Genomic DNA, 13,854 nt, shown 5'->3' on the forward strand with positions numbered 1-13,854 from the left:
TTTTTGCTATCCTAATTGCTTTCTTTAATCCTACCCCGCACTTTCCGTACTCCAATAGGGCTTCCATTGATTTGCTTCTTTTGCACCCACTAAAAGCCTTTCTTTCCTCCTTATTGAGTAGTGTCAGCTGTTAAAACAATGTTCTCTGTAGGTGTACTGCATGTGTGCACAGATTACAAGGAAAGTTTACAATCTGTGCACAATGAAAGAAACTTAGAAGAACATTGCACACAAGAACCTGAAAGCGATGGACAGAAAAATACCAGCTGATCTACTGAATATGTACAATTTTGCTCTTGTCCAATGAGCATCGTTATTGCTGATAAGGTCCACCAGCAGCATTAGAAGGCTGGGGTAAACAAAAACCCAGGAAAAACTCAAAAACAAATCGGAAAAAAGACTGGGGAAATTCCACTGACTTTGTGAACTTGCTGTATGCAAAGTACCTACACAACAGTCACTGAGTTCAAAAAATCATTCAATGTGTGAAATGCTTTGAGGTAGTCTGAGAAATGTAAGGCATTATATAAATGTGAACTCAGTTATGTTTATGAGAAATGTGATTTGCAACATCCAATGTCTGAAATGTTTCATATCTGATGAGCTTTTGAAAAGAATCAGAGCATAACCGTTCAGTGTCTATGCTACAGAACTATGTTGTTAAACAGAAGTTGTATAACTAGTTATATTTGCATAGTGGGATTTCAAAGTCCTGTTCAAAATTCATGTAATTTGGTGACTGCTAGCGTCCAAATGAATTACGTTAAAATCGAAACCTACCTGTTATTCCAAGTTGCATTTTAATACAAGCTGTACAAATTAAGACTACAGGCGCTTGCTAATTATAATTGGATCAACCTTCAATGCACCAAGTCTGGTGACACCTTAAGACATGGAACATGCAGAATAATGAGAAGCAGCATCAGGTGGAGTTGAGACCTATTTACCAAACCTATATTGTGGCAGAGAAATCTCTTTTCTTTAATTGTACATTTTAATGTCTCTACAGCAAAAATAATTCCATCATGCAAAGCAGGAAGTAACTCGTAAGGAGGGAAGTGGTTGGAAGTTGGGGCTTTAAAATGTTGGTGGGTTGCAGAATTATGGTTCATAAGGTTTTGAGTTGGAGTGGGGATGGTGAGAGAAGAAAGCCGGACTTGGGTCTGGAAGTAAGGAAGGAGTGAATGAGTACTCTGCACCTTGGTTTCCCTTCTTTACCTGTAATGGGTGATGACTTGGTTCTTGAAGCTGATTGCAACATACTGTTATGGAATGAGTCTACTTTATATTGGTAAAATTCACATGATCAGGTATCACTTTGTTATGGTTAAAACCTCACTACATCAGCTATTGAGCATCTACTAACAATCTACTACTCTTAGCTTTCAAATATTAGTAGCTACGGCATATTGAGGAATAGGTTCTGGACTGGAGCCTTCAGAGCAATAATGACCACTTGACTTAATTTGACTGGATATGCCACCACCTCCATCTGGAGGCTGGAAGCACGCAGCAAGCCAGGCAGCACCAGGAGGTGGAGAAGTTGATGTTTCGCGTGTAACCCTACTTCAAGACTGGGGATGGGTGTAAGGGGAGCTGCAGATAAAGTGGGTGGAATTAAACAGGATTCCAGCTGAGGGTAAAAATCAGAAAGAATGCTACAGGATTAGTTGATTCAACAGTTTTACTATCCGAACAACACCTATATTTCAAAATTGAGTCCCTAATTTATAGTTTTCATTTAGAAAACTGTACACCTTTTTAATTAGCAAGGCAGCGAAGGTTTGTTATCCACAGTATATAAAATGGGTCGAATTTGATTGCAGTGGAGTGATATATTTAGCTTTTCACCAGAATGATTTGTTCATTTAGAGAGGAACCTCAATTATCCGAACAAGATGTATGGGCACTATTTGTTTGGATAATTAATTGTTCTGTTGATTTGATTCAATGCCTTTCCTCTGGGGCTCGGAGATTTTTTCTGTTAGGTGTGCTCCCCGTTCAGCAGACGAGGCAGCAGCACACCACATGCGAGCCACCACCTCCTCTCTTACCCCCCCCCAAAAACCCTGTCCAACACAGCCCCCTTCTGCCCAACCCCCAACTCAGGCCATCTCCCCACCCCTGCCCGCCTGCCAACCCCCCCCCCCCCCAACCCATTGTCTGCGCCCCTGGCCCCCAGTCCAAACTGGCCACCCTGCCGCGCCCCCCCCCTTTTTTTTTGGGGCAGCCGGACTGGACACCAGCAGTAAGCCTCACTCACTCTTTGACTGCAATGTTTTGATAGGGCAAAGTTTGAACCTGTTCAGGGCAATGTTGGAGAGATTATCTGAGGAAGTGGGGAGGGGGTGTTTAGGCTACAACCCTGTGTAGAACTCCAGGGAAAGTTTTGGGAGAGAGCGGGAAGTCAGTCATTTAGAGACGGTGCCTGAGCTTCCATCGATCTTCGGGACCATTCTCAGCAGCATTTCATTAAGTAGAGTTCACTTTTAATCACTGTAAACAAAAGACATGATCAGTATTGGAAATGTGTCTTCGATGTCATGTTTCCATCGGGACCTTGAGATCTTCTTCGGATAATTGATGTTAGGATAATCAAGTTTCCTCTGTATGTGAACAGCATTATTTTAATAGTATGTTGCCCTTCTTGGATTTGTATTGAGCCTTTATTTAAATTATATTGCAAAATTTGACTGATCAGATTAGCATATGACAGCATGACAGATTTTCAGGTGATGAATTACAAAGGTATTCTTTGTATTAAAACATAAATTAATTCTTGATTGTAGCTGTTTCTATCATGTGGTAATGTAGGTACATTGCAAGAATATCAGAAAAGGATGAAAAAACTGGATCAGCAATACAAAGAAAGAATAAGAAATGCAGGTTAGTTCATGTGTTTTTACCTTAATGTTACATTTTTGTGTCTGTTTCAACAATCTGCCCTTCTGCAGCCCCTTCTTGTTGCTGTGGCTTCACAGTAACAAAAGCTTTTAATCAAGCGGTCATCAGCATATCACAACCGAACGTGAGAGCAGTGTTGAATATGACAAATATTTTCCTCTGTCCTGAGGTCTAAATTTGTGTCTCATGTTGCCAGAAGCCATTTGTAAAAGGCCATCAATCCATTCCTAAAAGAAAAAGTGTTAGCTCAAGGCCATTATTTTAGTAAAATCTCATCAAAAAAGAAACTATAATATGCAATAATTTGCTGTGGCACGAGATTGAACTGCTGTTGGTTGTACATTTTAAATCTTTGGGAAGTTGCTGAGAGTGTAAGCTGATAATAACAAACTGCAGGAACCAAAATGAATAGAGAAAGCTACAATGTATTCATTCCCTTAATCAAATTGAAGATTAGGAACTGGGTAAGGGCTGAGAAAGTGGTGCAAATGAGGTGGGTGAGTTCCATGTTTATTCAGATATGGAAAGAGGGTTTACTAAAAAGAGGCTGAAAAGAAAAGTAATATGTAATGCATCTTTATAAATCTCCAACAATAATTAAACTAACGGACTGAGACTCTGCTCATGTAATCATTAATTTTCCATGCCAGAGATGTTGATCGGAAGTTATTAATACTTGTCACCAAAATGGGCATGATTTTACTTTCTGTGGCTGATTTAGATTAGATTAGATTACTTACAGTGTGGAAACAGACCCTTCTGCCCAACAAGTCCACACCGACCCGCTGAAGCGCAACCCACCCATACCCCTACATTTACCCCTTACCTAACACTAGGGGCAATTTAGCATGACCAATTCACCTGACCCGCACATCTGTGGACTGTGGGAGGAAACCGGAGTACCCGGAGGAAACCCACGCAGACACGGGGAGAACGTGCAAACTCCACACAGTCAGTCGCCTGAGTTGGGAACTGAACCCGGGTCTCTGGCGCTGTGAGGCAGCAGTGCTAACCACTGTGCCACCGTGCCATTTAGTTTCCATCCACTATATAAATACAGCAACTACAAGCCAATCGGGCTTTTGGTCTTGGGGCAGATATTGTGATTCCTTTTGCATGAAACTAATAGAGGAACAGCAGTGCATCTGCTTCTCCCCTGAAATTGCTGAAGCATTTAGGTAAGCATCATTAGTCTGGTATTTTGACAGTAAATCATGCTCCAGTTTATTTTGGAGATTCCTTCTAAAGTGAGCAAACACCAGAATTTCACATGTGCTCTCAAATAAGTACTGTCAACTAAATATAGTGCCGATGACCACCTTTTCCATTTTTTTCCTCCTAGAGCTATTTCTCCAACTGGAGGTGAGTGTTGTTCCATTTTTATTTTTGCCAACTGAATTCACTAAAAACATTTGAATAAAATATGACAGTATTAAGATTACCCTTTTCATTGGTGCCATATGTTGTTTGGGAAATATCCAAGTTCAATGCAGTTTGAAGATGGAATGTAAGTTTGATTTTTGCTAAGGCTTCTCAGTTCCTGACCTCAGCTGTTCTGGATAAAGACTTGAGACTAGACTGTTATGAGGAAAGGAACATTTATTAATTTTTCATTTGTTTGTTTCCTGCTGGTAGAGGTGGCAGAGGTCTGACAATAGACTACAGCAATTTTACTGGCATGGGAATTGACCTGGGATGACTTGAAAATACTGAAAATGGCATAAAGATATTGGGTCAATGCAACGTTTATGAAGGTTTGTAGCTCAGGTTAAGGTTTAGGGTGTAGGTTTGCTCATTGAGCTGTAGGTTTGATATCCAGACGTTTCATTACCTGGCTAGGTAACATCATCAGTGGCGACCTTCAAGTGAAGCGAAGCTGTTGTCTCCTGCTTTCTATTTATATGTTTGTCCTGGATGGGGTTCCTGGGGTTTGTGGTGATGTAATTTCCTGTTTGTTTTCTGAGGGGCTGATAGATGGTATTGAGATCTATGTGTTTGTTTATGGCATTGTGGTTGGAGTGCCAGCAGGCCTCGAGGAATTCTCTGGTCCTGGATGAAAAAAACCACCATTTCGACTGGGACAACACATCTATCCTGGGACAGGCTAAGCAAAGACATTCAGATAAATGCGAGGTGCGGCATTTTGGGAAAGCAAATCTTAGCAGGACTTATAACCTTAATGGTAAGGTCCTAGGGAGTGTTGCTGAACAAAAAGACCTTGAAGTGCAGGTTCATAGCTCCTTGAAAGTGGAGTCGCAGGTAGATAGGATAGTGAAGAAGGCGTTTGGTATGCTTTCCTTTATCGGTCAGAGTATTGAGTAAGGAGATGGGAGGTCATGTTGCGGCTGTACAGGACATTGGTTAGGCCACTGTTGGAATATTGCATGCAATTCTGGTCTCCTTCCTATTGGAAAGATGTTATGAAACTTGAAAGGGTTCAGAAAAGATTTACAAGGATGTTGCCAGGGTTGGAGGAACTGAGCTATAGGGAGAGGCTGAAGAGGCTGGGGCTGTTTTCCCTGGAGCTTTGGAGGCTGAGGGGTGACCTTATAGAGGTGAACAAAATTATGAGGGGCATGGATCGGATAAATAGACAAAGTCTTTTCCCTGGAGTCGGGTAAACCAGAACTAGAGGGCTTAGGTTTAAGGTGAGAGGGGAAAGATATCAAAGAGACCTAAGCGGCAACTTTTTCATGTACGTGTATGGAATGAGCTGCCAGAGGTCGTGGTGGAGGCTGGTCAACTGCAACATTTAAGAGGCATTTGGATGGGTATATGAATAGGAAGGATGTGGAGGGATATGCGCCAGATGCTGGCAGGTGGGACTAGATTGGGTTGGGATATCTGATCGGCATGGACGGGTTGGACGGAAGGGTCTGTTTCCAATCTGTATATTTCTATGAATCTATGACATGCTAGAGAATTCCTAGAGGCCTGGCACTCCAATCACAACGCCATAAACAAACACATAGATCTCAATACCATCTATCAGCCCCTCAGAAAATGAACAGGAAATGACATCACTACAAACCCCAGGAACCTCATCCAGGACAAGCCTATAAATAGAAAGCAGAAGACAACAGCTTCGCTTCACTTGGAGGTCGCCACTGATGATAATGAAACGTCTGGATATCAAACCTACAGCTCAGCGAGCAAACCTCACCCTAAATATTGGGTCAATGTCCTATAACTGTAGCAGTGTAACAGATGGGGCATATTTTTACAACTTCGCAAAGTGTAGTTCTCCATTTTCAAACAATTTCAGACATGTTCAGTATAGAAGATGGGAATTCCTCAGCAGAATTCCTGCCCTGTGGATTCAGAAGTGGATTGGGAAGTGTGGTGGAAAATAGCACAAACGTCATTCAACTAAGAAGGATAAACATGAAATGCTTTTAAGGAATGGAATTTCATTCTCTGTCAGCTGGCTTAACTGAAATGTTTTGGAACTGTAGCATGTATGAGGAGATGTGATCTGCTTCCACACCTCTGCTGGTGTTGGGGAGAAGTTAGTTACACTCTTGAATTTAAACCTGCAGATATTGATGAAATGTAATGTGAGTGTTTTCAAGCTTAAGATCTTTACAGGATTTACTTCCTGCCAGTTCAGTAAATACTTAAAGATAAAAAAAAACAAAAATTAGTGTAATCCTAGACAAAGGCATGATTTGTAGATTTGGGAAATAAATGAAGGTGTGGACTACATGATCAAATCCATCTCTCAAAGATCTTAATCTGTTTCAGAAACTAGCTTTGCAAGATCGTGATTAAGTGGCTGGCATTAATGTTGCAACTGCTAATCCTTATAGTTCAAATTGCTTCTTGTTTTTGAATTTAAGAAAGGAAATGCAAGAGAGGCAATTTATAATCAATGAAGGACTGAAACACAATTGCACAAGAAATAAAAACAAAGCTCTGGAGAAACTCCACATTCCTGGCAATATCTGTGGAGAGGGAAATAGTCAATGTTTCAAATCCAATTCTGGCTCGTTGAACTCGAAATGTTAACTCTTTCTTTCCTCTCCACAGATGCTGCCAGATCTACTGAGTTTCACAAGAGCTCTGTTTTTTTTGTGCAATTGTTTTATTCCTTCACAGAGTTGTGTTTTAGATTCCCATGATTGAAGTATTTGAGTAATATCTGTAGGTGAGTTTCATTTTCCAATTTCAATATTGCTTAATTGCAACTTTTAGTGTTGAATTGATATGAAGTATTGCAATGCTCACGGTTATGTTCTAGTGTTTTAGCACGAGTGTACTTTATTGATACAAGATAAATGTATAAATCTCTAAGAATAATGTGGACTTAATTCAACAAAACAAGCTTGTCTTTTTTTTTGTACGACTGCCAATTTTATGATGCATCTTATTTTTATGCTTTCAATTAAACTTCAAGCATCTATTGCCTAAACATTTTGTGACTTTCTCATGATTTATGTACAGTCTGTAGGAAGGCTGCTAACCGTTTTGATTGATTGATTGATTCTGGACATACAGGTGTTTTTCCTTTAATTACAAATGAGGTGTCAAAAAGTTTTTTTTATTGTTCCAGACTGAGCAAGTGGAAAGGAATTATATTAAAGAGAAAAAGGCAGCAGTGAAAGAATTTGAAGATAAAAAGATTGAGTTGAAAGAAAATCTGATTGCTGAATTAGAAGAGAAGAAAAAGCTGATTGAGAATGAAAGACTAACAATGGAACTCACTGGAGGTATGTTGCAGAAATATTTAACATCCTCTGCATCCGGGTTGTTAGCAATTTGTTTTAGATTTTGACCAGATTGAATTGTTCTTTTGGTACATTTAACTTTTAAAAAGTACATACAGTTATTAGCTGAAAAATTTCCTTAATCATAGAATTAACCTGCCGTCTTTTGAGGTTCTTCATTGATTATTTAGTTTTCCTGTTCCGTAGATGTGTAACAATGTCTGTCTCTGAACAGGTTGATTAGGAAAAATATAGTTAGCCTTTGACATTACAGAGTATAATGTATCAATTTATTATTGCAGATTCTATGGAGGTTAAGCCGATTATGACCAGGAAGTTGAGGAGAAGACCCAATGATCCTGTACCCATTCCAGACAAAAGACGAAAACCTGCACCTGATATCCTTTTATTAAATGAAATATCTACTGTTTGGAATGTTCCAGTTATATTGTTCTGTTGTAAAATCAAGAATTATTTAGTGTGTTTTAACTATCACAAAGGTTTGTTGCACTGCTATAATTTTAAAATTAAATGTTTCAGGTTTTGAAACTTGTTTGTTTAAATTCATGTATTTCAAAGTAAGCAAATCTAAATGGTGGTAAATGCCTTAGCTCATGCTTACTTCATTTTTCTACAACATGGCTTTTGAAAACTATTTTATATCAAGAACTGGGTACTAATACCACCTATTGTTTGACAAATATCTGCTGTGTCTGTTGAATTTTCTTTTAGTTCAAAGGTAAATAAAAGAATTTGAACTACACTTGGTTTCTATCGCTCCCCCCCCACCCCAAAAATATCTCTCATTCCCCTTCTCCCTCCACATTCCTGATTGAAGGGCTTATGCCCGAAATATCAACTCTCCTGCTCAGCAGATGCTGCCTGACCTGCTGTGCTTTTCCAGCACCATCCTTTTTGACTCTGATTCTCCAGCACCTGCTTTCTCATAGATTGTGGAATGGTCAACCCACTGCAAAATGTAGGTTTGAAAAGTTTTTGGAGATCTTTTCTAGAATAATTTTTCAAAGCATGATTTATGAAGTGGTGCAGAATGGAAATGCTCTAGATTTAATGTGTTAACTTTAGGATTAATGCATCTGGATGTATATCCTAACTACAGAACATCCTTTTTGTGATCTTCCATTGGAATAAATAAACTAGCGTGCACCTAAACAGAATGTAACTATGAGCAGATACTCGCCCAGAACAGATTCCAATTGCCCAATTATTTATAGCTCTCCTGGCTGCATCACTGCTCAGACCACACATTCATTCTCCTAGTTCTATACTTAGTTTTGCATGCTACCAAGAGTAACCTGGGCATGAGGTCATGACTGCTTATTTCCTATTTAGGAGCAATAAAACCAGTCATTAAATGCTGATTACATTCCTTATTTTGTTGACAATAACACGGACCCTATCAGCTGGTTGTTCGTCTTCCTCCCTGAAGGTGCTCTCCAGCTGCTGAGTGATAGCTGGCACCAGGAAGACAACATACAATCCTAGTTTCATCTCTGCAGCCACAAAAATGCATGGAATTCACTTCTGTTGCACTCCCCACATGATCCCTTACTTTCACCCATGTTCAGATTAAGTATTGGTTGGAGAGTGAGATACACTCAGGGCCTTACTGTACTCTGAACCTATGTCTTTGGCACCTGTGAGAAGCAAACAAGGAGGGGATGTTGGCGCAGTCACCATGTCTGAGAAGAGAATTGCAATGGCCTGGTGTTCAAAAGGAGGAAGAGCATCTAATAGAGGGCACTAACCAGTGAGAACTAACCAAAATGGATTCTAGGAGATTTCAGTGCAATCGCCATGACTGAGAAGTGGATTCCAGAGGACTTGATCTTCAACAGGCAGAAGAGCATCTAACAAAGAGCACTATTGAGAAGCGACTGAGGTTTCCAACAGAAGTTGGCTCGGTCACCATGACTGCTAGTTTTAAGTAGCAGCCTTACCTTGATCAGCAGCCAGGATCTGCAATGAGAGAGACTGAGGAAGGAAGCAACAACTGGAGCAGATAAAAACATGAGACTGGGCATTAACCTTGATCAATGATGTAGGGTGTCTCATTTAAGCTGCACTTCATGACATCACAAGTTCAGAAGTAACATTTTGGATAGAAAGATTCCTGATCGGGAAGTAGTAGTCAGGTGATTTTTTTTTCCTTACCTTCAATTTCCATTTAAGTTTTCACACCCATAAGATTTTAGAGTAGTCAGATAGGTTGCTGGTTGAGTCAAAAAGTACTGGAATTTAGAGTGGTACCTAGACTGTTGTTTACAGAATAGTGCATTTAATCTTAAAAACAGAACTGAGTGTGCTATAAATCCGAAAGAAAAACACATTGTGGGAAAGCTCAGCAGGTCTGGCAGCTTCTGTGGAAAGAAGTCAGAGTTAATGTTTTGGGTTGTGTGACTTGGGTTGAAATCCTTCAGGGACTGATGGTTAAATTTAAGCAGCTGTGGATAGTGAGGAGGATTGCCAGAGGATACAGCAAGATAGATACGTTGAAGACTTGGGTGGAGAAATAGCAGATGGTATTTAATCCTAACAAATGTGAGATGATCCATTTTGGAAGGTCTACTGCAGGAGGAAAATATACAGTAAATGACACAACACTTAGAAGCATTAACCTAGAGAGATCTAGGTGTGTAGGTCCACAATTCGTGGAAGTGGCAACGCAAATGGATAAGGTGGTCTTGAAGGTATATGGCATGATTGCCGTTATCATTTGAGGCATAGAGTATAAAAATTGGCAAATCATGTTCCAGCTGAATTTTAGTTGCCCCAATTGGAATATTGTGTATAGTTCTGCTCACCACACTACCAGAAAGATGTGGAAGCTTTGAAGAGAGTACAGAAAAGGTTTATCAGGATAATGCCTAGTTTGAAGGGTATTAGCCGTGAAGGGAGACTGGACAAATGTAGTTTATTTTCACTTGAATGTTGAAGGATGAGGGGCTGATAAAAGTTTACAAAATTATGAGAGGCATGGATAGGATGGATTGTCTGAGTCTTTTTCCCAGAGTAAAAATGTCAATTACTAGACGACATATGTTGAAGATAAAAGGGGAAAGTTTTAAGGAGCTGCATGGAATGCAGCGGCAGAGGCAGTGGTACAAGCAGATCATTAACAATGTTTAAGAGGCATTAGATCAATGAATAGACAGGGAATGGAAGGATACGATTATGTAGAGACAAAAGAGTTTTATTTTAGTACGGGCTGGTGGGCTGAAGCTTGTTTCTGTTCTGTTCTTTATTCTTAGCTTGATGTTCACCCAATCTTCGTCTCTCCTTACATGCGCTTAAGGTATGGGGTGATCACAAACAATAAAAGTATCCACAAAACCCTGGAATATCGGAAGTTCAGCCGATTCACGTGCAGCAAACTCTCTGAAAAGTAGTGTGATACTCAAACCGTTTTTGTGATGTTGATTGAGGACAGAATACTGGGATAACACCTTTGCTCTTCAGATTAATAGTGGGGAACTGTTTAGGTCCACTGGAGAAGATGAATGAATAAATAAATTTAACATAAAAACTGAAAGAACTGCGGCTGCTGTAAATCAAACAAAAACAAATTGGTGGAAAAGCTCAGCAAATCTGGCAGCATCTGTGAACAGAAATCTGAGTTAATGTTTCAGGTGAGCTTTGCCAGCACTTTCTGTTTTTGTTCCCAAGTTTAATATCTCAGCCAACATCAGTAGGTCAAAATCAGTGCTACATTGGAGTTGAAAATGTTTTGCTGGAGAAGCACAGCAGGTCAGGTAGCATCCAAGGAACAGGAAATTCGACATTTCGGGCATAAGCCCTTCATCAGGAGTTTGAGGCATAGAGTATAAAATTTCCTGTTCCTTGGATGCTGCCTGACCTGCTGCGCTTTTCCAGCAACACATTTTCAGCTCTGATACTCCAGCATCTGCAGACCTCACTTTCTCCTCGCTACATTGGAGTGTCAAGTATTTGAGTGGGACCTGAATCCATGACTTACTTAGTGATTTTGTTACCAGTTGAGTCATGCTGACACATGAAAGAACTCCTTCAAGGATCAGAGTACCTTTAAACTTTGATGCTTTGATATTCATAAAAGGTGTAGGAAGTGTATTCCTTAACCAAAAATACCGCAGTTAAATTATTTGTTAACAGATGAACAGATTATGGAAGATCTACGAACGCTTAATAAGGTGATTTACGTTGGCCGTTTGGCAATAAAGGGCAAAGTTACTATGTTTAACCTTTTTTTGTTTGCACAAGATTACATGTGTATGACATATGTCATCTTGCACAGACATGCAACTTGGGCTTTGTAAGATCCATATTGTGCCTATCATCAAAGTAATCACTCTCAGCAAACTTTGCATATTACATTTATGTGTAATGCTGTTCAAGGTAGAAAATACGTAGGAAAGAACTGTCTGTACACTATAATAATTTTACTATGAGCCTTGTTCTGTTCTTCCATGAATGTCTGTATTTGGTCCTTTTACCTTCCAGCTGATGAGCATTCTTTATAGAAGACATGGGCTACTGTATCTCAGTATCTGTAACTTGTTAAATATGCGCACAGTTTTTTTTAAATTGGAGACCGATCATGATCTTATTTCTAAACTGCTTTTCAATACATGGAAACAGGTCCTACCCAGCCCCTGTGTCTGGGCAAGATTCCATTCAACACTCCAGTGTGATCCAGGTCCACTAATGCCTGGTTTAGTCTCAACTATTGCCTCTGTGTTACAAGGATAAGCTGTAGTTGGCAAACTGGGGTGGGAAAACAGTTTTTTTTGTGGCATTTTAGTCTGTAACATCCGTTGGGCACAGTTTTAAGTGAATACAGGGTTTAATCAACATGATATTTGAAATACTTTAACAAATTAACAGCTTTGTTTAAGCAATTGCAAACTATTACAGATCAAGAAGATGCATAACCCTGAAGCAGTGACTTAAATTTGATGAGCCTGTACTCACTTAATTGCTGAAGGTGACGTTCTAAAAATGTTTGATTCTCAATTTTTCTTCTCTTTTCATTTCCTACAGCTCAAATCTCCAAAAAGACCAGGTAGTTGCACTTCTATAATCATTTCCCCACATAGTTACCAGACATTTCTTTCTAAAATAATTTGTCTCAAAAGATAGTGAAACAAAAGATAGTGAAACAGTCTGACTTTACCTTTTTAATCTTGTGCTTTTGTTTTGGCAGCATCTCCATCTTCTCCTGAGCACCTTCCCAGCACTCCTGCAGAATCACCAGCACAGAGGTATGAAGCGCGAATAGAAGATGGAAAATTGTATTATGATAAGAGATGGTGAGTTAGGCAGTTTAATTTTTCCTATTTACCATTGCTGCTATGGTTATCATTAACAAATATTCTGAATTCTCATTGTTTGTCACTGAAATGGACTGTAATAATATTGTATTTCTAAGGATGTGAAATAATGCCTGTTATCGTGTTGTCTTTAAGTTCCTATAAAACAAACTTGTCTTTTAAATCCTATCGCTGTTTTGGCTCCTTCCTTAAAATGTGATTTTTGCATACAAAGTAAAAGGCCACTAGATGGTGGTATAAGCCCACTATTTCCAAATTTTCACCTTGGCCTTTCTGTCCATGGTTAAAATGCAGTGAAACAGTTGTGTGAGTACTTTAATTGTTTTCCAGGAATATTGATGCATGCAAATCCATGTTTCAGTGATCAAATGTTTAAATTATCTTGACCACTGTGATGGGGGGAAGCCACTAAGAATTGATTAATGCATCAGCGTAATAAGAAAGTAACTATTTTAAGGGTGAAATTCTGGTCATGATGGTTATTTAATTGCTTCTCTGAATTGGTTAACTTAAGTGGAAGCTCCCTTAGAGATATGTAGATGGGATTGAGAGAAAACATGAACAGTCTTACCAGGTCACCTTCATACCTAAACAAAAAATAAATGCTTTCTGATCCATTTTTTCCCCGATAATTGCACTGTAAGGCAATATTCTATTTTATTTTGCATTCCAGTCTTTTCTAAATGTATCTGTATCAATGTTTCAATGTTACCATTTATCAAGTATTCCAGGTGTTTTTTTAAATTTAATATGAAAAGATGTCACTTATCTATTTTATGTTTTCTTTAAGCACCTTACTTATTTCATGCAAATTAAACATAAGATTTGGAAGTAGGACATTCACCTATTTGAGCCTGCTCTGTCTTGAATAAGATCATGGCTGATTTTGATGTGTTGTCAACTCTGCTTTCCCG

At 39.2% G+C, this 13,854-nt stretch overlaps 1 protein-coding gene across 1 annotated transcript in view; it reads left to right on the top strand.

The window, feature by feature from the left end:
• The window catches only part of suds3 (SDS3 homolog, SIN3A corepressor complex component), a 61,564-nt gene that overhangs the window by 31,709 nt on the left and 16,001 nt on the right, over positions 1-13,854 (top strand). The window contains exons 4-10 of the mRNA XM_060844034.1: positions 2,815-2,886; positions 4,247-4,266; positions 7,457-7,613; positions 7,913-8,008; positions 11,739-11,800; positions 12,651-12,672; positions 12,814-12,919. Coding sequence (XP_060700017.1) covers positions 2,815-2,886; positions 4,247-4,266; positions 7,457-7,613; positions 7,913-8,008; positions 11,739-11,800; positions 12,651-12,672; positions 12,814-12,919 — 535 coding nt within the window. The remainder of the gene's footprint in view (positions 1-2,814; positions 2,887-4,246; positions 4,267-7,456; positions 7,614-7,912; positions 8,009-11,738; positions 11,801-12,650; positions 12,673-12,813; positions 12,920-13,854) is intronic.

This window comes from Hemiscyllium ocellatum, chromosome 24, assembly GCF_020745735.1.
Source record: "Hemiscyllium ocellatum isolate sHemOce1 chromosome 24, sHemOce1.pat.X.cur, whole genome shotgun sequence".
NCBI lineage: Eukaryota > Metazoa > Chordata > Chondrichthyes > Orectolobiformes > Hemiscylliidae > Hemiscyllium > Hemiscyllium ocellatum.